At 33.6% G+C, this 12,622-nt stretch overlaps 1 protein-coding gene and 1 pseudogene across 2 annotated transcripts; both read right to left on the bottom strand.

The window, feature by feature from the left end:
* Positions 1–2,980: 2,980 nt before the first annotated feature.
* LOC148766560 (protein ETHYLENE INSENSITIVE 3 pseudogene) lies at positions 2,981–4,516 on the bottom strand (annotated as a pseudogene). The gene is made up of 2 exons (XR_016035029.1): positions 4,194–4,516; positions 2,981–4,013 (listed from the first exon to the last, which is right to left on the bottom strand). The product of XR_016035029.1 is annotated as a protein ETHYLENE INSENSITIVE 3 pseudogene (transcript).
* Positions 4,517–7,131: 2,615 nt separating this feature from the next.
* On the bottom strand, positions 7,132–10,436 carry LOC105954171 (nuclear poly(A) polymerase 1). The gene is made up of 10 exons (XM_012977848.2): positions 10,077–10,436; positions 9,874–9,951; positions 9,677–9,784; positions 9,508–9,570; positions 9,250–9,411; positions 9,030–9,143; positions 8,842–8,904; positions 8,423–8,752; positions 8,155–8,322; positions 7,132–7,999 (listed from the first exon to the last, which is right to left on the bottom strand). Exons 1-10 carry the CDS (start codon positions 10,161–10,163, stop codon positions 7,208–7,210), a joined length of 1,965 nt encoding a protein of 654 aa, XP_012833302.2. The 5' UTR covers positions 10,164–10,436; the 3' UTR covers positions 7,132–7,207.
* Between the last annotated feature and the right edge of the window lie 2,186 nt (positions 10,437–12,622).

Raw genomic sequence — 12,622 nt, forward strand, 5'->3', positions numbered from 1 at the left:
GTGAAATTTGACTGCAGTAAAAAGAACTCGTGCAGTGGAATTACTTTGAATGGAGTTAATTTAAGTTACAGAGACAAACTGGCTACTGCTTCTTGTGCCAATGCTGCCGGGTCGGCTGCTGGTGTTGTCCGGCTAATCCATTTATTGCTATATTCTCCGAATTTTTCTGTTAACTTTTTGTTGTGTTTTTAGTCGATTGCTTTAATTCGTTGTGAATTACGTAGATTACGATAAGTTTGTAGTGAATTACATCAATATTAATGTGCATTACTTTAATGTGATAGTGAATTTTACGGTAATGTCATAGTGGTTTTCGATAATTTCATAGTGATTTTCGAAACTATAAAGAGTGGTTTTCATGTTTATACAGTTGTTTGTAGAGAGTGGTTTTTATATTTATATAGTTGTTTATACAGAGTGGTTTTCATGTTTATATAGTTGTTTATACAGAGTAGTTTTCATGTTTATATAGTTGTTTGTACATAGTGGTTTTATAGTTGTGTATACATAGTGGTTTTCATGTTTATATAGTTGTTTTTATACAGAGTTTCATGTTTATATAGTTGTTTATACAAATTGATTTTATATTTATATTTTTTGGTATATATAGTGGTTTTCATGTTTATATAGCTATTTTTATACAGAGTGGTTTTCATATTTATATAGCTGTTTATACACAGTGGTTTTCATGTTTATATAGAGTGGTTTTTATTTAAAAAAACTGGAAAGAAAAGAAAAAAAACAAAACCATTTTAAAAAAAAAAATCGAAATTAAGAAAAAAGAAAAACAATGAAAAAAAAACGAAAATAAAAATAAAACCATTTTTTTAAAATTAAAATAAAAAACATGAAAAATATAAATAAGAAAAAAATAATTTAAAATAAAAAACCGAAACTAAAAAAAATAAAAATAAAATAAAATAATTACAATTTTTTTTAAATAGAAATAAAGAAAATCATTAAACAAAATAAAAAAGAAAAGGAAAAAAAAACTAAATTAGCGTGATTAGAGGAATAATTTTTGGAGAAGATTTGTGTGTAGATTATGGGTATAATTGTTTTTAAAATTAAATAATTATACTAATTAATAATTAGTGGGGGCATATATGGTTTTTTAGGCCCATTGGATTTATGTCAAATATCATTTATAAATAAAGGATTTATCTTGAATTAAAATCTTCATGAAGGGTGTTTGGCATATAGCCCCTAAAAAATAACTATTATACCCCTAACTTAAAAGTAACGTATATTTTATGATTGGAAATAAAAAAAAAATTACAAAAAGTTTGTAATATCTTTTCATATTATATCGTAACAACACATCCCAAATCGAAGAAGAACAGATAATAATGAATAACCATACCAGTAAATTAATTAAATTAAGGAATAAGTTTACTAACAAAAACAAAAAATCTTTTGCCGCATGATGAACAACAAAAAACATCATAAAAAGCTTTAATCTTTAAACTTTAACTAAAACAGATGAAAAAGGGGCAGACGAGTCTTTACCTTCTTGAGTGGTTGAAAGTTCGTACGAATTTCGATTGGATCTTTGGAGAAAAACATCGCAATTATTGGAGATAAATGTCAAACCAAATATTTATTTTTTATTATTATATGTGTGAGCTTTTGTTTTCTGGAATTTTGGGAGGTGTCGGTGGTCATGGGAGATGGATGACGATTTAGGGTTCGGGAATAGTGGATTTTGTTTTTTTTTTTTTCTGTTAACTTTTTGTTGTGTTTCTAACAATACTTTGCACGTGAGATTTTGAGGGTAAATCCGTCTGTTCACTTGCATATTTAATATTAAATACGAATAAATATTAAAAAAAAAATTAAAGGAAAAAGAAGCTGTCATCCACATCCAACTTCCCGGCACAAAGTTTGTTCACTGCGACGAAGATTTGACAAAATTTACGAAAATCACTCTGCCCCAATAATTCTCCCCAAAATCGGTCTCGCCGATTCGAATTCCTTCAACCCAGAACATTTTTCGGCAGATGAGAGTGGAATTAATGGCGGCGGAGAGCAGTAGTAGTCGGGGGAAAAAAGAGGCGGTCGCAGCATTACCGAATTCCCCTCGTCAAAACAACGACGTCGTAGATCCCGTCAAATCCCCTCCTCATTCGCTCAACAATTCCTCCGGCCGCAATGTTTACTCTTCTAGCACTCAATTTTCATACTCTCTGTTTATTTAATCCAAATTTTTTTGGGGATATTTTCTACTGATTCGTTGTTATTGAAATAGTTGATTGCACGAATTAAAGCTTGGTTATCTCTTGACGGAATTTTGGTAGATTTTCTGTTAAATTGATATCGTCACAGATTAATCACTACCACCCATGTGTTTTTGGAGACAGTAAAATAAAAATTATTGGATTAAGAGGAAATAAATTAAGGACTGGATGTAAGGAATTCTTCCATTGGATTGGATTTTTTTTTTTTCGGGGAAGGTGGGTGTGGATGACAGCTTCTTTTTCCTTTATTTATTTATTTTCTTTTTTCTTTTCTTTTTTTCTTTTTTTTTTAATATTTATTCGTATTTAATATTGAAGATGCAAGTGAAGGGACAAATTTACCCCTCAAAATCTCACGTGCAAAGCACATGTTTTAATATTCCGATTAAAATTGCCGGAAAATTGAGTTTAGGGGGCACCGTGCAACGATTTTCAAGAACGAGAATCTTATGATATGTTGGGAATTTCTTATGATAATCATCCGCGCTTGAAACGTATCTTAATGCATGAAAGTTGGATAGGATGGATCTGATATCATATCACAATTACGAAAATAAAAATCGAAAAAAAATAGGGAAGGGTTTTCGTATCCCTCAGATAGACTGACGAGTTGTCACTGTTATATATCATTTTAAGGATTACAGAGTTTAGGTAAAAACGTGCAAATTTTTTTTATTTGGGGGTAAAGTGCAAATCGACCCTTAGTTTAGGGGGCAAACTGCTTTTTACTCTAAATATATCATATTTAATATAAAATAGAGTAAAAAGCAGTTTACCCCCTAAACTATAGCCCGTTTTGCACTTTACCCCCCAAACAAAAAAATTTTGCACGTTTTTACCTAAACTACGGTTTTCGTTGCACGGTGCCTTAAAAAGGGAATATTCAGGGCATTTTTGCCGGAACCCCACACACGTGACTTTCACGTGATTTTTCCAAGGGCAAAAATGTCTTTTCATAAAGAAATTAACCTGGGTTTGATTTCCCCTTTTCTCTCGTTTTTTTTTTCCCATGCAATTGCCTCACATCTCCTCTTCCCTTCCCTCTTCTCTTCTCTTCTTCTCCGTTACAACTTACAATACCTTTCTTTTCCCTGTTTTTTTTTTTTTTGTTGGTCTCGTTTTTGCCGGCGACGAATTTCTCCGACTGGTACTTCGAAATGGCGGCGGGGCTGTTCCGGTCGAAGCGGACCTTCTCCTTCCACCACTCGCGGAGGTTGTCGGAGGAGCCGCTGACCGGCTTGCCCTTCTCCGGTATGATGCCGTACACGAACCCTTGCGCCTTCATTTTAAGCATGTACTTCAGGATCCCGTCTTGGGCCCGGGACATTTTTTTCCGGCGGGCCTGCTCTTGGGACTGCCTCTGTTTTGCTAAATCCAGGGCCGAGCCGCCACCGCCACCGCCGCCGCCGCTGTCTTTGCCCCTGTTCGATTCCTTAAGCCTTTTCAGCCGCATCTTGTCCCGCCACATTCTTCTCTCAAGCTCGTCCATGTCGATGTCATCGTCGGTGTAGTCTTCGTCGCCGGCGAGGTCTTGCTGCTGACCTGGCGGCTCCGAAGATTGGAGAGGACACGTGTCCGGCTCTTTGACGATGGGCGCCGCAGACGAGAAGAAATCGAAATCGAAATCGCCACAAAAACCCAAGTCATCAAACATCATCATCTTATCAAGATCCTATAATTAAATTATATCGATCACCGGAATTTTCTTCAGACTATATATATACACTTCGAAAGTGTTGAAATTTACTTAATTGCCATTTTCTTCACCACCATCACCTGCAGAGATGAAACAGTACTGATAAATTAAAGCTGCTAACCACGGAGAGAAAAAGCCAGATCCGAACATATTATAATGGAGAAAATTCAAAACATAACATCCCAGAAAAATCTAAACTCAGTTACCAAAATCCACTGGAAGAAAAAATAAATAAATCAATCAATTTAATGCATAATTACCAGTAATCTGATTTTGAAGAATAATTAGGTAAAAATCTATGGATTCTTTTTCCTTTTTTTCTTGTCTTCTCATATACCAGTAAAAGACCAGCACAACAAAAAAAATGAAAAAAAAATGGGAAAGAAAATTATGGTAAGAGATTGAAGAAAGGAAGAGGAGATGTGAGGAAATTGGAAAAAAAAAAAGAGAAGAGAAAAGGGGGAAATCAAACCCAGGAGGTTAATTTCTTTGTGAAAAGACATTTTTGCCCCTGTAAAACTCACGTGAAAGTCACATGTATGAGATTCCGGTCAAAATGCCCTGAAAATCCCATTTTTGAGGCACCGTGTAAAAAAAAAACGTAGTTCAGGTAAAAATATGCTAAAAAAAATTGTTTGGGGGGCAAAGTGCAAAACGGGCTATAGTTTATGGGGCAAACTGCTTTTTACTCTATAAAATATAAAATAAGATGGTTAAAATTAAACTTGTATTATTTTAAATAAAATTTATGAATATTACCTATTTTTTATTTTTTTTATTTAACGCCTTAAAAAAAAGATAAGATCGTGCCATGAATCTCCGAAATATTAAGTGCAGTATATTATTAGAATATTTTAATTAATTTAGAATTTTTTGTGATGATTATATATATATATATATATATATATATATATATATATATATATATATATATATATATATATATATATATAACAAAATAATAACCCATTCATATTTCCATTCTTGATAAATGAAAATGTAAATATATAGACAAAAAATATAGAGCGCTGCTATTTCCACCTCCAAAGTATCTCATTCACCACAAAAGAAAAATAAAATGTCATAAATACCCCTAAAATTTATAATCCACCGCATTTCCTTATATTCGTTTAATCATCATATATTCTAAGTTATTTCTATTTTATTTTATTTTTCCATTTTTTCTATAATTTTTTTTTTTGCAATAAAATATTTATTACAAGATATTGAAACTTCCATATCAAATGACCTACGGATTAAGTAATGTTTTTAGGAAACAAAATTATATTAAGTTAAACTAGCTAATTCTAGAGAAAGTTCAGGACCTTCCATACAAAACACTCTTAATTCATTTCTCAAAGAACGCGAATTCCTGTTCTTTTTTACCTTCGGAAAGTTTTTTCTCTGTCGAAAGTATTATTCACTTAAGGTGGAGAGGGTGAGATTTCCCGATAAAGCCTTTAACGCGGAATCTTTTTTATCAATTAGTTTAGTGGTGGACGATTTATAAATTTGTAAAAGATATAGGTGAAAGAAGAAGAAATGAGTAAATTAAAATGGTAATCTATTTAATTTGATGGTGAAGTAAGATATTTTGAGGGTGAAAATAGCACATCTCAAAATATATACAAGTACTACGAGCATACCCGAGCAAGTTCATCCTTCTACGGAACTAGAAGGTAGTAACCTAACATTTTTACATTGCACATGTGCTAATGCAGATAGAATAACTCACAAAAGAGGCTTATTATTACCTAACAATTATATACAAAATGTTAGGTCTTCAAATACATACACCTAATTGAAAAGAAGGCGTGTCGTAAACTAAGAATGACTAACTACCCAAACCCTTCGATAAGCGGTTCGGGCCTTCGATCCTACCCAACTAAGGAAGTTTGGGCCTTCAATTCACCCATAAGAAGCTTTTGTGGGTCTTCAATAACTACACCAATCATGAAACAAAGATTGGGCCTTCAATGCTAATCTACTCCGTCGGTATCGTGCGCATCTCCGATCCGTTTGTGGTGAGTAACGGATATCCCTTGCATGATGCGATGTTCGTTGTCGTCCTTGTTCTTTCTGTGAAGTTGAACCTATTGAACAAAGATGGAGCAAGAAAATCAAAATTTTTAGCGAATGCGATTAATATTTTTTTCTCAAAAAGAGTAAACATGGATAAATATTCTTTTTTTTTTTTTGCCAAAAAGAAAATTGTTAATGGAGAGGCATTCGTTCAAACCTTGTTTGAACAAGGAAAGAGTACTGCTAATTGTTTACAAAAAAAGAAAAATACCTACGATAGTTATACAAGCATATACCGATCCATACGAATTAAATGAACAATGTTATGATCTAATTCATTAACCCTACTAAAAAAAAATTAAAATTCTTTTTTGCCTAACTTTGTGTTGCAAATAAAGTTATAAAAAAAATGAATTAGTAAACCCAGATACCTGATAAGTGGCTTTTGCGTAGGTGTGTGCACCGAAGCGGTCGATGGTTCAGTAAGTTCAAGAGGCTGCACAAGAAAAACGAAAAAAAATTCAGAATTATGTGCTACATATAATAGTAATTCGATACACAGAGCAGGAAGCGACGTAGCAATCTGATAACATAATTTTTTTTTTGAACATGAAAAATAAAAAAGTTGGAGTTACTTTAATCAAAGGATAAAATACAAAAAAAAATCCCACATGTTAAAGGAAATGTGCACCAAATCCATTTATGTTCATTTTATCATGTAAATTTTCCTATATTTCACAAAATATCATTTTCCCGCCCAATTTTATATATATATATATATATATATATATATATATATATATATATATATATATATATATATATTTATATATATATATATATATATATATATATATATATATATATATATTTCACATAACAGATGTATATGTATAATTATACTTAATTCTACTGAACAGAGATTTTTTAATTTTTAAAGGTCTAGATTAACTTTGTATGAGAAGTAGTATAAATCTACTCTTATTTCATTTTTTGGGTAAATTATGGCCAACTCATGAGGTAAGGTCAAATTACAAAATACCCTTTCATATTTGAGTAATTACAACTATTCCCTTCAACTATGTATTTTCTTACAAACAAACCCCCTCCATCAGTTGGCAAATTCGGCATTGTAATTTGTAAGGGTCGACAATGCATAGTTGGAGGTGGTTATAATTACCCAAACAAGAAGGGTGTTTTCGTAATTTGATCTTACCTCAGGGTGGCCGTAATTTCCCCTTTTCGTTTTTCTCTACACAAAACACCCTCTCATCCATTGCCACTCACTTTTGTATGGACTTTCAGTTCGAGGTGCAAAAGAGGAATATTTTTCATTACAATAAAATCGTGTATGTGTAGAGAAAAATAAAACATTACAATAAAGTCGAATGATCGAATAAAGTAGGAATACAAAAACGATTATGTACTGATGAAAACAGAAGGCGTAAAAAATCGACGAGACCTCAAGCTCCTGCTGTATGTGAATGTTGCATCCGCTATTTCCCGTTTTCGAAGCTCCCGAATCTTGCTCTGCAGTAAAGACCATCAACGGCTTAGAACTACTACTATTCGAACGCAGGCCTTCTAGAAGAAGCAGTTGCGAGGAATCAAAGTTGCCAAGAATCTCACTGATAATATCAAAATGTACGGCTTTTTCACTTCTTTTCGTCTTCTTGCATATGGTATCAATAGTACCATCTGTCGTGTGTGACCTTGACCTTTTAACCGACAGGTGTCTCTCTCCGATTGGTTTAGAGGGGCGGACCCCACCAGGGAAGACGAAAGTAGGTATCTCTTTTCGCTTTATATGGAATACTTGAATCGACATGCGTTCCTTCCACGATGCGTATTCGTATACGTCGTAATTTATAAATTCATCAACTGTTGTTCTTAAATCGACTTGTAATTGGTTTTCCTTAGGATTAGCACTCCCTTGTTTCCGTTGCAAGCCCATGAAATAGTTGTGCTGAAATGGCTTCGATTTCTCCGAAAATTCACCGGGGTGTGGATGACATTGTACCATCCCGTTCGTGTCCCTTTCAATCTGGAAATAATCAATCAAATTAAACCCCAAACAAAAAAAAAAATTTAAAGGGGCAACGTGCAAATAGAACACTCAGTTTCGGCGAATAAACCATCAGAATTTGGCTATTGGGGATACGTGCAACAAAATTAACATTAAAGAGCAGTTCAACTAACTTTCAAGGTAAGCAAGCGGATCCTAGACTCGACCCATCCTTTCCAATTCAACAAGTCAACGCCATCCTTTGCCGCTATGTCGATCTGAAGATAATTTCTGTACGCCTCGAAAAACGCAAACGGCTCAAACAGAGAATCCCAGCAGCTACCCTTGCTTACTTCTATGGCCTACAATTGCAATTCGACCCATTTTAATTCAACCACCACAAAACTATACATCCATCCTGAGATAAACACAATGAATCGCAGCAAAAACGCAAACAATTACCTTACATATTTCATTCCCCCTGTGAAACTCTTGTACCATGAATTGCAATGTACTAGCTGAAACGTTGTAGCTAGAGTTCATGGACGGATATGCCGGAGTTATTATTGGCATGCGATGCAATTTATCCATGCAATTCGTTCGAGGGTCCCAAATTTGAAGTCCTAAAGATCCTTCTTCAACTGGACACAACATAACAGGAAGTGGCCACCGCCATTGATCGTACACTCTGAAGAAGCGAGTGACCAACATGCTAGGTATAGCATTTGGATACATCTGGCAAACTCGGGCCACGAGCAATGCTAAATTAATACCACCTAGGAATCCGGACACCTGCAAAGTGAAATCGAGCGTTTAGAATAACAGAAAGACTTCTATCCAGAAATTAAAAAAATTAAAAAAAAGTTTAGTGTTTTGCTCACATTTGAATAGATCCCACGTTGCTTCGCCCACAACCTCATGCATTTTAGGGCAGTACAAAATATCTAAAAAACACGATAAAAATATAATTTAGAAACCATTTAAGAAAAAAATATTATATTATAAATTTAGAAACCATTTAAGAAAAAAATATTATATTATATTCAGCTTGGAATTGCGGTATTCGGACCTTAACATTTGGCACGAGGCGCAGTATAAGATCAGTGACTCTACAGCCATTGAGACTACGAACAGTCTTCGGATCCACGTTTTGCAGTATAGAATCTTGTGAAATATCCAAGTCCTAAAAACCAAATAAAATTACCAATTATATAATATTTCAAATCGAATTTGATGTACAATAAAACGGACAAAGATAATGAAAGTCGGAAACAAAAGAGGGTTCGTACTTCAGGAATACAGGAGAGGGACACATTTGCGTATAGTAGATCGATGGAAACGCCGTTAAACTTGAATTTCATCACTGGAACATAAGCCTCGGTTATAGGATGCAGCTCTTCTACTTCAGGCATCTCTGACAGCATCTTCTGAAGTCCGCCGAAGAAATCTTCCTGCATTTATTACAAGGTTATATACAAATTCATCAACCATCAAGAATCAACTGTTGAAAAAAGATTTCAGATATTAATTGAGAAAGTAAGCCTTACACTACGGCTCGCGTAATTTGGTCCGACGCACAATGTATCAATATCAGCACCAGGCCCATGCACCTATATATTTACATTCAAGAAGAGATACAAAGTCAATCCTCATCAATCAGAAGAAAAATCAAGAAAACAATTTCACTCAAAAGGAAGAAGAGGACAAAATTCTTACACCGAGTCGGTAAGAGCCAAAGGTGAAAAGCTTTGCGTTCGCCTCAGCAACTATTGATTCACTATAACCTTTCGAACGACAAATGTTCTTCACCCACATCTTCACAATCTGCAAGGTAGTAGATAAGTAATTCATAATTCAACCACTTTTAAATAAAAAAAAAAAAAAGTATATTTCTGAAAGTACAAATAGATAACCTGGTCCAATCTACCAAGAACTTCCACTCTTTTAGAAGATTCTTCCCGACTCTCAAATACTCCCGTCTTTTTAAGAAACTAACCAATACCAAAAAAAACTTTTAATCAAATTACGCAATTATCTGATTCATATAACTCCCAGTACAATTTTTGTCACCACTACAATTTTCTGACAAAGGAAAAAATAAATTAAAACAACTAACCTTTTCCAACTCCAGATTCTCAAGGAGATCTAATTCATCGGGGCTGCTCCTTGAAACTGGCTGCCATATATCGATATCGGTAGCCATCAATTTTGAACACTGACAAAAGAAAACAAAAAAGCATATAAATCAGGGAATGTGTAAAGAGCACATGATGATATTTCTATGAAAATTTAATTTGACTTAACGATAAAATTTAATCGTTGTCATTAAAATAACTCTTTCAGCTGAGATGATATCACTGTGTGTGTGCATGTGGTTAAGGTTGTCCACGTTATCATTGCCAACATACTATTTCGAATATATTATTATATTGCTAATTATCTTGTTAGTTTCAGCACTTACTAATTTGGGTATAACTAACTAGTCTTGCTTGCAACTGGCTAGGATCCTGTCTAGTGTGTGGTTTATGTAATTAGTTTCGGTTTTCGATTTTGGTTTTCGGTTTTCGGCTTCGATTGATGGCAATTAAAAATAAAGGGTAGATGAACTTTGCTTTTTATGCGGATCACCATCTCAACAAGAAAAACACGAAAACTTGAAGGAGAATAAACGTGCTTATCAAACAAAATCCCACCATACTAAATTTCTAGTTCTGGTAAAAACAGACGACTGAGTATAATATACATACCTCATTCACAAAAATACGAACGAGAATACAAGGAAATCAGAAATATAATGAAACCCTAAAATTGAAGATGAATTAGATCGGGAAAAAACAGAGAACCATCCACAGTTACGTTACCTGTCGTTCTTCGTTCTTCGTTCTTCGTTCTTCTTTCTTCTTTCTTCCCTCTTCTCTCTCGTAAAATCTTTCTCTGTGATATAAATCTTCTTTGTTCTTTCTTCCCTCTTCTCTCTCGTAAAATCTTTCTCTATGATATAAATCTTCTTTGTTCTTTCTTCTCTCTTCTCTCTCGTAAAATCTCTCTCTATGATATAAATCTTCTTTCTTCTTTCTTCCCTCTTCTCTCTTCTCTCTCGTAAAATCTCTCTCTAATATAAAATTATCATTCTACTATTTTCTTCTCCCTACACCAATCCCCATTCTCGTTTTTTTTTTCTTTTTTTCTAAATTATTAATTGTTGATTGTTTATAACTATTTTTTTTTAAATATTTTTTTAACATTTTTTTTCTTGTCAAGTATTTTAATTGACTATGATATTAATAGACTAAAGCATAATCGATTAACGAACTGACTACTAGCATCATGGTTGAATTATGAAATTTATTACGAAAAGTAACAAAAACAACGGTAGTTCTGTCAATAAAACCCAACACGATTCAACAAAAGAATCCAAATAATAACCAACCGAACCAAATAACAAAAACGACTAAAAAAAATGAAAATCAACTATATTTTACGAAACAAAAAATATATAAAAAGTGTAAGGCTGCGGCTATATGCAAGACTAATTCCACTTGTGCAAGACCAAATTAAAATTTTCAATGTATAAATACTATAATATCCTTATTTATTAAAAAAATAAAAAATTCCAAATATGCAAGACCAAAAATTCAAAAACACAAAAAACCCTATCACAAGACCACAAAACCACAATACCAACTATCATCTTCTCCATCTTCCAAAACTCACAAGACCTTTCTCCTTCCTCCTCCATTAACCCACAAAACCTAGAAATTCAAAATCATCAAAACTCAACAAATCTTACATAGATGGCAAGTATGGAGTCAGAAGACATCAAAATAGAAGATTCTACGATGGAAGAACCAAAAAATGTATGCATTTATAGGTTTTTTTTAGCTAGAATATCGATTTTCCAAAAAAAAATCCCGCGCAAACGAATTCGACATGTACATGTCGAATTTTACAGGTAAAAATCGACATTTAGATGTCGATTTTGAGGTATAAAATTCGACATTTAGATGTCGATTTTGAGGTATAAAATTCGACATTTGAATTTGTGCTACAAATTCGACATGTCAATGTCGATTTTTACCTATGAAATTCGACGCTTAAGTGTCGATTTGTAGCATAGTTTTTCGACACCTTGGTGTCGATTTTTGTTTTTTTCTCATTATTTGTATTTGGTCTTACATGAGAAAAAAAAGCCAATTTAATTTATGGGCATACTTGTCATTCCATCTTAATAAAATAGAATCTTTTGGAATCTTTCTTTAATTTGGTCTTGCACAAGTGGAATGAGTATTGCATATAGCCGCAGCCAAAGTGTAATTGATTTATACAAATCGGATGATGGATTGATAATGGCGGAACAAAAATACACTACCGCTATGCCCCAGTCCAACTATGTGTGGCAAATTAAAGAAAGAATAAACAAAAATTCAAAAAATAACTAAAAAACGTATTTGATTAACCATAATCAATTATTGAAACATAGTCGATTACTCTTAATCGACTACTAAACATAGTTGATTAAGGATTCAACGTCCGTGAACTTCCTCCGTCATCCGCAGACTCTACCCAAGAAACCTTAGATCGGCTCCCCATCATCACTTTACCGTCGCCACACCACACCATCACCATCCCCACACCATCAACACTGTCCGCCGAGGGGAATGG

Source organism: Erythranthe guttata, chromosome 12 (genome assembly GCF_056151865.1).
Source record: "Erythranthe guttata isolate IM_541 chromosome 12, IM_541, whole genome shotgun sequence".
NCBI classification, from domain to species: domain Eukaryota; kingdom Viridiplantae; phylum Streptophyta; class Magnoliopsida; order Lamiales; family Phrymaceae; genus Erythranthe; species Erythranthe guttata.